General features: G+C 33.1%; 4 protein-coding genes across 4 annotated transcripts; all 4 read left to right on the forward strand.

Moving 5' to 3' along the window:
• The first annotated feature begins 1574 nt into the window (after positions 1-1574).
• Positions 1575-5249, forward strand: LOC130645037 (uncharacterized). Its single transcript, XM_057450886.1, has one exon. It carries the CDS (start codon positions 1624-1626, stop codon positions 2851-2853), a length of 1230 nt encoding a protein of 409 aa, XP_057306869.1. The 5' UTR covers positions 1575-1623; the 3' UTR covers positions 2854-5249.
• Positions 5250-5548: 299 nt separating this feature from the next.
• LOC130645053 (galactose-1-phosphate uridylyltransferase-like) lies at positions 5549-10034 on the forward strand. The gene is made up of 15 exons (XM_057450910.1): positions 5549-5702; positions 5908-6106; positions 6789-6858; positions 7254-7308; positions 7508-7637; positions 7705-7761; positions 7874-7915; positions 8024-8104; positions 8404-8453; positions 8605-8687; positions 8812-8895; positions 8988-9064; positions 9167-9232; positions 9564-9605; positions 9835-10034. The coding sequence occupies exons 2-15, from the start codon at positions 5921-5923 to the stop codon at positions 9868-9870; spliced, it is 1059 nt and encodes a 352-aa protein (XP_057306893.1). The 5' UTR covers positions 5549-5702; positions 5908-5920; the 3' UTR covers positions 9871-10034.
• Positions 9984-12171, forward strand: LOC130645081 (uncharacterized). Its single transcript, XM_057450942.1, has 2 exons — positions 9984-10122; positions 10431-12171. Exons 1-2 carry the CDS (start codon positions 10105-10107, stop codon positions 11127-11129), a joined length of 717 nt encoding a protein of 238 aa, XP_057306925.1. The 5' UTR covers positions 9984-10104; the 3' UTR covers positions 11130-12171.
• A 1445-nt stretch (positions 12172-13616) lies between these two features.
• LOC130645060 (uncharacterized) lies at positions 13617-14686 on the forward strand. The gene has a single exon (XM_057450922.1). The coding sequence runs from the start codon at positions 13632-13634 to the stop codon at positions 14673-14675; it is 1044 nt and encodes a 347-aa protein (XP_057306905.1). The 5' UTR covers positions 13617-13631; the 3' UTR covers positions 14676-14686.
• Positions 14687-15787: the final 1101 nt, after the last annotated feature.

Raw genomic sequence — 15787 nt, forward strand, 5'->3', positions numbered from 1 at the left:
TAAATTAGACTTTGAAAATAATTCCAGTGGATCTTATATTGGAAAAAACACATCACGGAATTAAGACGAAAATCACAGAAATAGGACGTTTGTGACGAATTTTTTTGGCACAACCCTGCGCAAACATCCGCCTTGTTCGCCAGCATTTTTGCAAAGTTGTTGTTAGGGATGGCTTGTAGTTACAACCATGAAGTAAATGTGGTGAATGGAGTTGCCACATCGTCCCTAGAGCTGTTTGTTTAGATAATCACAAGCAAGATTTTTATTCAAAGCGTAAATTTATTTGAACTAAAGAAGGAACTTTATAAACATTCCTTAATTTTATAAGGATGTATAAATAATTCAAATATGCACATAAACGTTTCCAATTTCAGAATATGTTAACACTTAGGTCTCTAATTAGTATGGAATGATGTTTATTATTCCAAATTTACATAGGAAGAAAAAGCTATTGTTGAGTACCAGAACAAACTTTAAATAATGATTGAAGACCCCTTTATAAATATTATATATCTGTATAAATCACTCAAAATATTTGTTAAGGCTTCCAGGGTCTATAAATATTTCAGATTAAATCATGTAGGTTGTTTAGTTTGATTTAACTTTTGCTTGGACTGATAACTGGAAAGTTTATTTTATTTTATTTTATTTTATTTTTTTTTTTTTGACATTTATTCGGGTTCCATTATACAATGGTTCTTATCCCTATAATAACATAATAATAACAACAATAAGAATAAAAAGTTTAGATCAAAAATGATACAAGAAGAATGGAGATCTAGGTTTCAATAAGAGTTGTAGATTTAGGTTTTGTTAAATGGTTGTTGATAGATTAAAATAGAGGAAAGGCATAGGCTATAGTTGTATATCGGCGGAAGGTCTCGTTCGACTCTGAAAGACTTCGTTAGAGATAAAACGTTGGCTGTGTTGAAATAAACAGCTCATTGAAACCGTAGCAGCCAGCACTTATGATATATATATATATATATATATACATCACACATATATATATATATATATATATATATATGTGATAACTATATATATATATATATATATATATAAAAAAACATAAAATAAAATGGAAAAAAATAAACAAAACGTCCTCAAACGCGATTTTTATAGGTAATGGTATTTTCCCTGATCTTAAAATTGCTGACGGTGATCGTGAGCGAGGGGGTCTGTCACTAAAAGAAGGTTTGTCAAGGAACAAAAATGGAGGGTCTAATTGATGTAGAAAAATAATGACCACTATATCTTGGTTTGTGCTATTAACGTTACAAGGGATGATATAAAGGATATCATTCCGTTTCATTAAGGTATTTATTAGCAGTCTCCCACAAATTTAGAGAGTCATCATATTTATATAAATACTTTCTTTAGGAACGTAATCATTTAGATCTTGATGAGAGGCCTGAGACTCCCCTAAAAAGGGAAAAGAAAGAAATTTTTCTCCAACATCAGAAGTCTTGTAGTGAGAGGAAACTTGTACTAAATGTTTAGTTTTTTATTCAGAAAAAATCAAGTAATATATACTACCTGTGTGGATTAATAATTTTCTGTGTTGGCCAGTAAAGAAGCTTTTTAAATGTGTTATTTTTTAGAGAATAACTATCACATACCATGGAATTGTTAGATGAAATTCCACACTGGGCTCTTAAACTTATTGCTTCAGTTATCCTGTTTATTCTGTCTATGATATTTGGTGCTATTCCATTAAAATTATCCCGTGATGAGAATGCTGTGGGAACTCCACTTCGTAATTTGTTAATCAGTTTGTCAAATTGCTTTGCTGGAGGTGTTTTTTTCAGTACAGTTATATTGGATTTGTTTCCGATGGTAAAAACTACAATGGGTGAGGCTCTTGCAACAGTCAACATTAAAACCACTTTTCCATTGGGTGATTTTATCATTGGTTTTGGATTTATTATGATGCTTATAATAGAGCAGTTTGTTCATACTTGCTTTGGTAACACATTTCTTAGTCATCCTGGACACAGTCATAATGTAGACATGTCTGATAATGATGAAAATGTTTTTAGTACAGCAGAAATTGCACCTTTATTGAGTGGAGACCGAGATATACACGAAGAACCCCTAAATGTTGATGAAACAACTACTGATGGGCGTGTTAGTGCAAAAAAGCATGTTTCTCTTGGAGACACCTCGATCCTGCATGGAAATTCGATTTCGTACTCTGATGAAGATGAAGATATTGAACACACCTTGGAGCAAAGTCAACGATCCCAGCATTCTGTTCAGTCATATGACACATTTTATTCTCAACATGGTACTCATCATCGAGTGAGGAAAATGCACAGAACCAAAAGTCTTGCTTCTATGCAATCAGTAACGCATTCTAATTTCAGGACATATGTTTTAGTTTTTGCAATATCTTTGCATTCATTGTTTGAAGGTCTTTCAGTTGGTTTAACTGTACACATGGGAACATTAATTCAAATATTAATTGCCTTACTTATACATAAAAGTATCATAGCTTTTTCGATTGGTGTTCAGCTGGTTGATGCTGATTTAAAATCACTTGTTGTTCTTATTTGCTTAGTAATATTTGCCTCAATGGCTCCGATTGGCGTTGGAATTGGTGTTATAGTATTGGATTATTTAAATAATGTTGTGAAAAAGTTTTCATCTGCTGTCTTGCAGGGCATTGCTACAGGGTCATTTTTGTATGTAACATTTTTTGAAGTTTTGCCGCATGAACTAAACATTCAAGATGAGAAAAAACCTTTAAAAATCCTATTTGTCCTTATTGGATATAGTTTAACAACTGCTATTTGTTATTATGAAAATAGCTCTAATAAAGTCTATCCAACTGCTGCACCGCCAACTTAACAAAAGAAGCAACGCAACATATTTATGATTCACACGTTTCTTAGTTGTTATATGGAGGTAGCACGAATTTTTATAATTTTAGATTTTAATATTGACTGATTTGTAGTAAAAAAACATATATATAATTCACACCAATATTTCAAATTGTTCTTGTAAGTTTGTAGTTAGTTAAAAAAATTTAATGCTATAGGTAAGCGTGATAGCCGCTTTTACCTAAAAACATTTTATTAGAAATTAAACAAATATTTTTCTCTGAGTCATCATTTTTTATAGACAACACTGATTACAATTGCGGTTGAAAGAAGTATTAACGTATTGTGGACTTATGTTGTAGTCTTGTGGTGTGCCATGAATTAATAAATTAAATAATTTTTCTTGTATGTTTTGTATCTATTGGAAGTGGATCTATCCTGTCTTTTTTAATTCCCTGACAAGAGTTCTGTATTGCAATAAAATTTGACACTAGTTTTATATAGAATGTATGTTATTTTTGTTATATTCCCTATCTTAATACCCTTTTGCATTGCACATGTATAAAATGTCGTCCTTTACTTGTCATCTATGTTGATAAAAGGTAATATATACTACAGAAAGGAATACATTCTCACACTATATAAAATTAAAGTGCTTTTAACGTTCATAGCTTTCCATGACTATCAACTAGTAATTCTCATTGCATCTCAGTTTGTTTTTTTAAACAATTGTATTTTTAACTCACAACTTAACTTAACTGATGTCATCATATTAAAAAAAAAAAAAAAACCTACATATATCTTTTTTATATAATTAAAACATTCTTACATATCACAAAAACAACATGGCATAAAAAAAATAATTTTTTAATTTTTGTGTGTCCAAATTTTGGTCCTCCAAAATCGATAAAAGCATTAACCGTTGCCACCATTATTAAACAAAAGCTAACTTGGTTTTTACATATTTTTTATAACGTCAAACCAAAACATTCACTTTTAAGAGCATGTATGAAATTTAAATTTAACTATGTATCATGCATATTTGTTGAGAATGAACTAAAAAAGCTTAAGCGTCAAAAGTCAACTGGTTCGGATAATCTTCCGCCAGCTTTATTGAAGGACTGTGCATCTGTGATTGCTGAACCACTGTATTATTTAATCAACTTATCATTAGACAACTCAGAAGTATCATCAGTTTGGAAACACGCACTGATCACTCCCATCTTTAAATCAGGATCACCATCTGAACCAAATAACTACTGACCAATATCTATATTGTCAAGCCTATCAAAAATACTTAAGAAATCAGTTCATAGCCAACTTATCAGCTATCTAGAAGACAATAATTTATTATATCGTTATAAATTTGGTTACCGCAGACGTAGCTCCACGGACATAGCTGCAACATTATTTACTGATAACATCAGAAAAGAGCGTGATAAAGGAAATTTAGTTGGTGCAATCTTCATTGATTTGTCGAAAGCTTTTGAAACTGTTTCACATAGCATCTTGCTTGAAAAGCTTCACGCATATGGTATTTGTGGCAAAGAGTTAGAATGGTTTACCCACTACCTATTCAACCGTACACAACAGGTGGTTATTGATAACATCAGATCTAACACTGAGAATGTAAAATGCGGAGTCCCTCAGGGATCTATTTTAGGACCGCTTTTATTTTTAATATTCTTTAATGATTTTGAGACCTCGCTTATTGGAGCACGTACTATCCAATTCGCTGACAACACAGTGGTTTATATTGCTGGAAGCAATGTGAATGATATCGAAGATATTATGAACTCAGAATTAAAAAATATCGAACAGTACCTAATCGATAATGATCTTGTGATTAACTTAAAAAGAGGAAAAACGGAAGCAATGTTATTCGGAACTAGAAAACAGTTGAATTCAGTATCCCACAAGCTTAAGCTATTTTACAATTTTGTGGAAGTCAACACGACAAGCCAGTATAAATATTTGGGTTCGACTCTGGATTCAAAACTATCTGTGCAGGTAAATTTTATCACAGCCTACAAGAAAGCTTCAACAAGGCTTCGTCTCCTATCAGCATTGAGATCGCAAATTGATGACAACACTGCTACTATTATTTACAACATGATGATACTACCTCTTATCACTTTTAACAGTATCATCAACCTTACATTTACAAATACACAACAGAAAAGGCTTGTGTCTCTGGACAACAGAGCGAGAAATGTCACAAAAAATGCAAACATTACATCAATCAAAAGTATGATAATAAGAAACGTGTGTTGCGTAGTTCGTAAAAGTTAAATTAGAAGTTGCAAAAAGTGGTTTTTATTACATGGGTGCTGATACATACAACAAGTTGCCATTAGATATTAGAAAAGAAATATGTTATGTAACATTTAAAAAGAAATTGAAGCAATACTACATTTAGGTGTATGTTAAAAAATTTTGTTTCTTTGTTTTCCAGATGTGTCCCATTTGAGTAGCGTCTTTACTCTAAGTTTGTGTCCACACTCAATCATTTTCTCTGCCCTTTGTTTTACATTTTCTTCTATTTTTTCTCATATCGTTTTTATTTAGATTTTAATCAAATATTAACTATTTTTTAGCTATTTTTTTAAACAGGACACATTTGTAAAACAGATATTTTATCTAAAATGTTTTATCCTGTATAAATATTGATAAATAAAAAATAAAATAAATAAATTCATTAAATAAGAATTAAGTAAAGCCATTACATTGCACTTTTAAGTTTAAGGCTAAATAACATGGAAATGGTTGGAAATAAGTGATGTTATCTTCTGCATGGGCAACTAAGGATCACCTGGGACTAAACCGCATGATTCTACACAATATTTTCATCAGCGTTTCAAGATTCACACAATACAGGTAAAGGCTAGAAAAATTGTGAAAAAAACCTTTGCGCATCGACAGGTTATTGTGCTGATTTCAATAAAATTTGTTATTTCCTTTATGCCTAAGTGGATTTTTCCACATGTGTTATTGATTAGTTACATAATAATAAATAGTTGCACAAGAAATACCTCTGCATAAATGTTCTTCTTGTTGGATTAATTTTTGCTCCATATTTTAGCTTTGTATAGGTCATGTTTAATACAGAAGACCATCCCCATTTACGATTAAATCGTTTAACTGATGAATGGGTTATAGTTTCACCTCATCGTATGAAAAGACCATGGAAGGGGCAAGTAGAGATAGAAGAAAAAGAAAATGTTCCAAGATATGATATCAATAATCCGTTATGCCCTGGTGCAACACGTTCGTCTGGAAAGGTAAATTATTATTTTGAATCAAACTTGTTTTGTTTTGGTAATAGTTTGGTAATCATCCTCTATCATGTGTTTTAACATGTGAAGGCCTTATAGGAATATTAAGGTCTTTAAGGTCAAGTAAATAGAAAATTACGAACTTTACCCAACGTATTAAAGACATATATTTAATAACAACATAAAAGAAAATAAATGCATAGAATTGTGTAGAATATTAAAGAGTCTAAAGACATGTATATTTAATAACAAAATAAAAAAAAAAAATAATTGTGTAAAATCAGTGAAGACAGTTTTGTTATTCTTGACTTCAAGGAGAAAATTGAATAATCGACTGCAGTTTCAAGGTGAAGTTTGAATGTTTTCATTTTTGGCTAATTATTATGTGAGGAAGCAAATCATTCATTTTCTCAATTGTTATGGAAATTATATTTTATCTTATAAATGCAGAACTTTGTTCTATAAAAGTTTTGGATTTATAATTTGTAATTGTGCAACTCATCATTTGATGACTCAGCAGCCAGTGCAACACATCCCCTGCCTCATATGTTTTCCTGTTTGCTTAAGGAGAAACTACCAAGCTAATCTGTTTTTTTTGAAACACAAAGTTATGTTTAATTAAGATTTACCAATAAAAACTCTTAAAAATTATTTTGTTATAGTTAGAGTATATGTGACTTTGTTGCAGGTAACGAGCGAATATACAAACACATTTGTATTTGAAAACGATTTTCCTGCTCTGCTGGAACATACACCAGGTTAGATAATAACACAATACATAAAAATAATGTAAGTTATAGTGGACAAATCACAAATTATTAACTAATGCACCATTAACTAAGCTCCAACTCTTGAATAAATACTCCCTCTTGAACTTTCGAATTACTCTTGAATAAGTACTCACTTTTGAATAAGCCCAAACTCTTGAAGAACCCAAAACTCCTGAATAACCCAAAGCTGTTAAATAAACACTCTTAAATAGCTCTCCCCCCCATGAATAACTAAATTCAAATTAGCTGCTAGCTGAGCTTAAAAATATTGAGAAAAAAAATTGTAGAATACATTTACCATAAATTTATTTTACCTTACAAATATTGTTTTCCAATCACTCATCTCCCGGATGATTAAATTTCTTTATACTTATTTGTTTTAGAACCTGACAAAGAAAACGATGAATTATTTCAAAGTAAAAAAGCTGAGGGTGTCTGGTGAGTTATGACTTATTATCGATACTTCATGTTAATGTATTGTTATTGGCAGTTGGACTTCATTACAAATGTTTTAGGCAGCAGAAAAGCAAATCATTACTTTATTTTCATAAGAAAAACGTTTTGTTGCTAAAAATGCATGCGCTTATTCCATCATTGAAATAATATTTTTGAGCATTTGTGTGTTGTTTGTTCCTAGCCGTGTGATGTGTTTCCATCCGTACTCGGACCTTTCGCTACCATTGATGAAAGTGGAAGAAATTCAGAAAGTTATATCCACTTGGATTGAGGAATACACTGAATTATCAAGAACTTATCCTTGGGTTCAGGTATATTCTTCATGTTTCTTTTTTCTTGTCTTTTCAGTGTTGCGATCATAAATATGTTTGCCTTTAGATTTTTGAAAATAAAGGGAAAATGATGGGATGTTCAAATCCTCATCCACATTGTCAGGTAAATCAGATTTGGTTGTCATAACAAGATGAAATGAATAAATAAATGTGAAGTTTAAAGATGTCAGTCGCGTTTTATTCGGGTTTAAGTAAAGTGAAATGTTATTTTTTAGATATGGGGTTGCAATTTTCTTCCAAATGAGCCATACAAAGAGGTAAAACAAACTGTTTGAATGCACTTGTGCCTGCAACAAATTTTTAACTTGCAGGTACTATATTTTCTGCATGATGTTCATATGTTGCTAGTGTTGAATGTTCTACAGGATAAAAATCAACAGGAATACATGTTGAAGAAGAGGAGACCGATGTTACTTGATTACGTCTTACAGGAACAAAAAGCAAAAGTAAGTTGTAATGTCAACTTTGAAAACTGCGTGCATCAAAACAAACCCGAGATAGTATGCTAAACATCCTAAAGTAAAGATACATGAAATACCTACCGTAAAGACTCGATAAAGCGCCCCGGCGCTTATTTAATTTTTCGACCTTTGGGGGGGGGGGGGGGCGCTTATTCGAGGGCGGCGCTTAATCGAGTCTTTACTACTCATGTTTAGAATATAGTTAACTCCTGTTAACTCGAACCTCCAAGGAACTGACATGCGCACTTAACACACTTAAGCATGTGTATTATACAATATTTCAGAAACGTGTCGTCGTCCAAAATGAGGAGTGGCTTGTCGTGGTGCCATACTGGTATGTAATAAATTATTTTAGTATGTGTTGGAGTCAAAGACATAATAATAAATAAAGTTTTTCTGTTTGTTTCTAAGGTTAACAGATCTGTTTATCTGCTTAGTGCACTGAACCTTGCTTAAAAACATTATTCCTTTCTTCCACTTTCCAGGGCTGTGTGGCCATTTGAATTATTATTACTACCAAAAGCGCCAACACAGAGACTTAATGATCTTTCATTATCTCAACAGAACGGTGAGAGAGAAGAATTTTTTTAATAATATTCACACACGTGTTTCACTTTTGCTGTGAAGTTAAGTTTACTTTCCTCTCTCTGTAAGTATTGTATGGTTTTTAAATTTGATTGTTTCATTTTTAGCGCTGGCTGACATCATGAAAATCTTCCTGACTAAATATGATAATTTATTCCACACATCATTTCCATATTCAATGGGCTGGCATGGTATGTTTTCGTGAACTGATATAAGCACCCGGAAACGATTTTTGTAGTGTTGTTTTCTTGAAAATTAAAACATTTCAGCAACTTCACCTTAGGAGCGCCAACAGACAAGGACGGTAACCATTGGCAACTACATGCGCATTATTACCCTCCATTGTTGAGATCTGCCACTGTAAGTTTTTTACTTGTGTTATGGAACGGCTCCAGAGCTGTTAAAGCACACTATTAAAGTGTTTTTATTTGTCTGAAATACCGTTCATCCTTTTTCAAACAGATAAAGAAACATCTGGTTGGATTTGAAATGCTTTCTGGTAACATGAGAGATCTTACGCCTGAAAAGGTTAGTTGCTTTATGTTGATCGAGCTCAAATGTTTATCTTTGTAGACAGAGTTGAGCGTTAAATCATCACGATGTCGCTTCTTATCTAAATGAACGTTTTTAAGACTGATTATTACAATTAAGACCGCAGTAGATTGATCATCATTCTTGTGACTATTTATAGATCTGGGTTGACGTTAAATGTCAATTTATGTTATTTGTAGTATAATGACGTATGTGCCTGACATCATAAGATTGTTCATTGATTGATCTTAATTCTTTAAAATGTCGCCATTAGTCGGTAAATTTTACTTAAGGAAATTTCAATCTTTCAACCGCTTTCTTTTTGTAGGCAGCAGAGACCCTTAGAAGTCTATCGAACGTCCATTACAAGGTGAGATACAGAAATGTTGATATTGTAGTCATCTTGAACAAGTATTTTAGTCGCCTACCAGATTTGTTCTCCATTCATCTTTACTCCGTGTTAAAGAAAAAATATTTTCGTCTCCAGCAAGTTTGAGATAGAGGAAGCCCACTATTCTTAAAACTTTTACTGAGTCTTTCTGAAGATTGAATGGCCCTTGTTTGTGTATAATTATTTAATTTTTAATTTATATTTTTAGGAAGACGGCGACAAAAAAGATAGTGCACGAATATAATGTGCAATAAATTGGAATTACCAGAAAAAAGGTACTACAAGCGACTCTGTTGGCTACTTATCGATTATTTCATAATCGACTCGTTGCTACGAAGTATATATACGAACTGAAAAAATGTAGTTAATTGAATTTTTTACGACGCTAAATAATATTGTTAAAACGTATCTGTAATCATTTCTGTTTGATGCCGTTGCGTGTGTTAGTAGTTCGTACTATGACAAGTAATTAAATGATATGGCGAAATACGAACAGGTGCGTAAAGTAAAGGTAAAAACAGTGCTTCTCAACTTTATAAAGCAGTCAAAACTTCAGTTGTACAAGGATTTTATATAAACACTTCGTCAAGCAATGCATGAATAGTCAGATCAACTTCGATAGATAGATGCAATGCATGAATAGTCAGATAAACTTCGATAGATAGATGCAATGCATGAATAGCCATATAAACTGCGATGGATAAATTGCGTCACTGTTTTTATCTTTTTAACCAACATTCTTTTATTACACCGTTGCGTAGCAATATATAATCAAGTCATTTCATATGCATGTAAATACTTTAGAAGCATAGTGACACAGTGAAAGTGCAGTGGAGAAGACAGGAAAACGGGAACAGTATGAATTCAATGAACGCTACAGCAACTATGGTAGTTGGAACCACTTCCACTAGTGAACAGGCGCAGCGCTCGTTAGCTAAGATGGCCAAGATGGCGAATCAAAAGTTGCGGAGGCGTGTGTCTGCTATTGAAAGTCCAAGTGATTTATTGATTGACAATAAGAAAGACGACTTGCTATCAATTTCAACAAAAGATGAGAAGTCTTATCAAAACAACTTGTACGAATATGAACACATAACAAAACACAACGAGTCAAATTTAGTCTACAGATTCCTGTACGACACAAAAAAGGGCTTTAATTGCGCCTTAGAACTATACAATCGCTCGCAATGTGTGAAGATGAATGAGATATGGAAAACCCACGGTCCTTTTTACGAGTGCAAAGGGGCGTTACGCGTTGTTCAGCGGATGTGCACACGCTGTAGAGATAGTGACAAACCAAAAACAAAGACCGATTTGTACTATGTGGATTTGACTGAGCGCATAAGAGAGCGAACAATTTTATGTCACGGCTGTATGGGACGTGTGCTGCTTCAACATGTCGGTACGGACGATGGTAATAACAGGAAGCGTTTAAGTGCTTGGCGAAAGAAACAGTGTCTTGGTATTGTTGTGTTACCGAAAGGTGATATCCCCGTTCTGTGACCATGTCACAAAGATGAACTTTCAGAAGTTTACGTTTTATGTAATACACGCACCAAGTGTTGCATCCAAGATGTATATTTATTTTTAAAAGCAAAAGAAAAAACAGTGCTATTTGTAGCTTCTACCTTATAAATTATATTTGTCGTGAGAAAATTAAGCATGTCCTGAATTGGAAGCATTTGTTAACGTGGCGATTAGTACAGCTATTCAGTCAGCTATTGGACATTATTTTAATCTAAAGTCTTCACACACCAGTATTTCTATTCAAATATGAAAATAACTTAACGGGAACCAACATAAGTTCTTTACTCGGTATTATGTTTGTAAGCAATAAAACAGAGAATCACTTAATCTTCGCTGATATCAACATCCGACATAAGAATAGCTTTTATTTTAAAGAAACTTTATGACGGTATTAAACTTTTTTTTCTCGTCATCAGCTGGTTATTGAAAGACGTTTTTTAAGAAATTCATGAGGGATTACAACTATAGCGCTGCCTTATTTTACGGTAATTAGCATTGTCCCTGGGTAACGCCCTTTTCCATCACAAACGTTTTTTGTTTTCTTGTACGAAGTGTTGTGTGATAACTTTAATAAAAAACTACACATTTTACGTGTTTCGACATAACGTCATCTTCGGTCTGGATATTTTACATGAAGCTTGTGATAAATATAGGTACAATAAAAGCAACGAATAAAAGATAAATTGTCAAATAATATAAAGAAATGTGTTGTCGTCATCCGCCATCAGTAATGACGTTATTGTGGTTCGCATGAAAATAAAGCAAATTACATTTAGTTTAAATCTTCCACTTATTAGTGCGGCAATGTAATTAATTATATTTTTGCAGTGTTTTAGTTGGCAGTGTTTTCGATTGGATGATTAGAATTTTCTTTGTAAAAACATACTACAGTGGAATCTCTTTAAAGCGGACACCATTGGTGCAAAAAAAGTGTCTGTTTTATAGAGGTGTCTGCTTTATAGAGATTGTATCCAAAAATCACTTTAAAATTGTGCCACAAACATGATTTTTTTGTTTATATACGCGTTTTTTCTTTGTTCTATTCCTTTCAAATCAAGAAAATGAGACATAATTTGATGAATATGAACTTACACTCTACAAAAACAAATATCAACCAACAAATACATTGTATTTTATAATCTACTCAAAGAAATCTTGGATTGAAGGTTGCTTTCTTTTTCATATTTAGAGATCCTCCGCTTTAGAGATCCTCGTCAATAATAGGGCTGCAACAAATTTTATTTTCATGTGTCCGCTTTACACAGAGCTTTTTCAAGGAAAAAAGTCATTTGGTGAAGAAAAAATGTCCGTTTTATTAAGTGTCCGCCTTATAACTGTCCGTCTTATAGAGATTTTCCTGTGAGAGTTTGACCCGAAATCCGTCCGTTCCAAGGAATAGTGTCCGTTATATAGAGGTGTCCGTTTTAGACCATGTCCGATATAGAGAGATTCCACTGTGGAACATACATAAGTGAAGGAAAAAAATGTTAAAAAAATTTTCTTTACTTGGTAACTCCAGACTCGCATTGTATTGTTCTTTTAATCTTATGTGGAGAAGTTCAGACCTAGAACATTCTTAATATGTTCTTAATTTTGTCCCAGTCTTTTTAACCAGGCTCTTCGAACACAGACAAAAAACGTGTAAGCACAGTATTCCCTCGCGAGAATTAAATGCTGCGAATGATCATTTCAATTCTGTTTTACGAGAATTAAAGTTCGTGAATGATCATTTCAATGCTGTTTCCTGAGAATTAAAGTTCGTTAATGATCATTTGAATGCTATCACGTGAGAATTAAATTTCGCGAATATTCATTTGAATGCTGTTACGCAAGAATTAAATTTCGCGAAAATTCATTTCAATGCTGTTTCGCGAGAATTAAATATTTGCGAATGATCATTTCAATGCTTTTTCGTGAGAATTAAATTTTTGCGAATGATCATTTCAATGCTGTTTCGCGAGACATAACTTTGTGGTAGGCGTTTACGTTGATTCTTATTACTCCAAGGACGTGCTGCGATGGACGATGGACACTTTTCTTAGGAACGGTTAAAATGACGATCAAACTTTCATGAAAAAAACTTGATGCAGCGGATAATTAATGTAAACCTTCAGGTTTGTTTATATTTTTTAAGCAAGAGATAAGTATATTTAAAATATAGCTGCTAGTCGGTAGCCTGAAGATAATTATAATTTTGCTTTTCAGTCAGTTTCTTTCAACCTTGTTCCCAGGGCATTTTGCCTTGTTGATTAAGTTGATAGCGGCGAAATTCGTAATAACGGCTTACAGGTCACAAGACCCTGGGAACGAGATTGAGTTTCTTCCGCGTCCTGGAAACGAGGTTATGAAAACGACACACGATTATCTGTGTTACCTTGTTTATATTTCAACTCTCCATCCTAAAGTTTAAAAGTGAAAATCGAACATCCTTAAGACCAATTCACTCATCATCTCAGACGAAGAGCGTAGTTCGTTAATATGACAAATGTTTTGACACACAAAAAACTTCATTTACTTGCGGTTATCGAAAAAGATAAAATGTTTTTAATTGTGATTTTTGTCGTATTATTGCATATTTTCCAAATTTTCGCTCAATCTGGCTGTTACGACACAGACGAAAGTACGTGTTACTACTGGCGTATTAGCGGTATGTGCGAGCATCGAAGTTATTATGATCTGATGTACGAAACATGCCGTAGGACGTGTAATTTGTGTCCCAGTGTCAGCGTCATTCAACCAGCTGTTGTAGTTACAAGTGCTACGAAATGTCAAGACAAAAGAGAGGAATGTCCAGCTTGGAAGAAACATTGTAAGAAGAGCAGTCAGTATTATAGCTTTATGCAGAAAAACTGTCAAAGATCTTGCCTGTTTTGTGCAGACAAAAATTGCATAAACTCGAACAAAAAGTGTGAACGGTATCAAAGTTATGGCTACTGCGATCGATACCATAAATATTTTTCCTACATGAAAAGAAATTGCGCCAAAGCGTGTGAGTTTTGTGAACAACATTTGAACGCAACAGTCACACAACAAAATCTGACGAAAGAATTTCTGTGTGACTTCGAAAAACATACATGCGACTGGGAAAATCAACATTTCGAGGACACGGCTGATTGGACTGTTGGTGTTCTTCCAAATGCACCAATCACTGGATACAATAACTCAAATAGTTATTTATACTTGAATACCAAACACAGAGGCTCTCAAGCTAAGCTTTGGTTGCCATGGCAACTCGTTTTACCTGAAAGTGTCGAAAAAAAGGGTGTTATGTGTTTCAACATGATGTATCAATTAAACGGAGGGGAGGTCAAAGTAATCCAAACGGCTGTCCTAACTGCATTTGAAAAGTATCCCAGACCAAGTATACTGTTTTCAACAAAAGTCAAAACGTTAACATGGTCACACGCTCGTTTTAACGTTCATGTAAGCAAAGACTATTATATAACGTTAATTGGCGAGCATGGGCGGCCAATGTCATTCATTGTAATAGATTATGTGTACTTCACTAACGGAAAATGTTAAATTAATATAAACGCTTTCAGTTTCTCTATTTCTTTACTTAAGGTAGGTTTCCATACGACTGCATTTTCGCTCTAGCGCTAGAAAAAGCTCAAGTTTGAACTGAATAGAAATCAATTTTCTACTTGAATGTTCACGATAAGATGGCTGATGTAAACAGAAGATACATGTTTTGCTACGAAATTTAAAAATAATAACAACCTTGTTTTTATGGCAGTATGAAAAGAATACGTAACCGGAAATAACAAAAAAAAGATTTTTCATAAGAAAGGGGTAGCACATTTATTATTTATTGATAATTTGTGAATTTTTACTTTTTATAAATGTTGCCTTAAAAGTAGCTAGTTATTTTTGATGTTTGTCAGAAAGGTTCGAAAAGAATTTATGAATCACTCAGTCTCCCTGCTCTACTTTGTATATTCGGACGACTTACCCAGGCCGTTTAAATATAAAAAGCCTAACATATCTTAGGGACGAGAATGCTACTTCACACCATTTTTCTAAATAGGTGTTATTATGTGAACTATTATAAAAGTGTAGAAAAAATTATTGCTTTATTGATAATTTCTTGTATACAATGAATTGTTCAATTATTTAAATTTCCTAAAATTTCATTGGCTGAAAGCTCGATAGAAAAAATACGCGCTAAAAAAGTTAAATGAGTTCAATTTTTGAGAAAAGCTCGGAGCATGTTGTTGCGTCTATTCACCAATCATTTTACTTCATTGATCAGTTGCTTAAGCGGAAAATGAAGTCGTATGGAAACCTTTACTTGAGTTAACCCCCACCCCTCCCCCCTTGTTTATGTATGCTATCTATCTCAACACAGGGTATTGTACCTGAAAACAAAATACTCGAATAACACCACTTTTTAAATCAGGAGATCGTACCAATTTTACTAACTATAGGCAGAAAAGGATCCTCACGGTAATCATACGACTGAACTCAAAACGTCGTATGTTTACCGTGAGGAATACATCGTTTTCTGTCTGTAAGATAGTCTTTAAATGTTGTACCTATTTTGAATGTGGAGTTCTACACTTAAACCGCTCTTATTTTTAATCTATGTAATAATGTAAATAAAAAAAACAAATGTAAGTTTTTGCGCGCTCATT

This window comes from Hydractinia symbiolongicarpus, chromosome 1 (assembly GCF_029227915.1).
Source record: "Hydractinia symbiolongicarpus strain clone_291-10 chromosome 1, HSymV2.1, whole genome shotgun sequence".
Classification (NCBI taxonomy): Eukaryota; Metazoa; Cnidaria; class Hydrozoa; order Anthoathecata; family Hydractiniidae; genus Hydractinia; species Hydractinia symbiolongicarpus.

Excerpts from the sequence above, each read along its gene's own strand:
- LOC130645053 (XM_057450910.1), top strand. The coding sequence starts at position 5,921 with ATGTTTAATACAGAAGACCATCCCCATTTACGATTAAATCGTTTAACT. Across the intron at positions 8,688-8,811 it reads TTCATTATCTCAACAGAACG|CGCTGGCTGACATCATGAAA; the intron begins GTGAGAGAGAAG and ends TTTCATTTTTAG. Across the intron at positions 9,233-9,563 it reads GAGATCTTACGCCTGAAAAG|GCAGCAGAGACCCTTAGAAG; the intron begins GTTAGTTGCTTT and ends TTCTTTTTGTAG.
- LOC130645060 (XM_057450922.1), top strand. The coding sequence starts at position 13,632 with ATGACAAATGTTTTGACACACAAAAAACTTCATTTACTTGCGGTTATC.
- LOC130645037 (XM_057450886.1), top strand. The coding sequence starts at position 1,624 with ATGGAATTGTTAGATGAAATTCCACACTGGGCTCTTAAACTTATTGCT.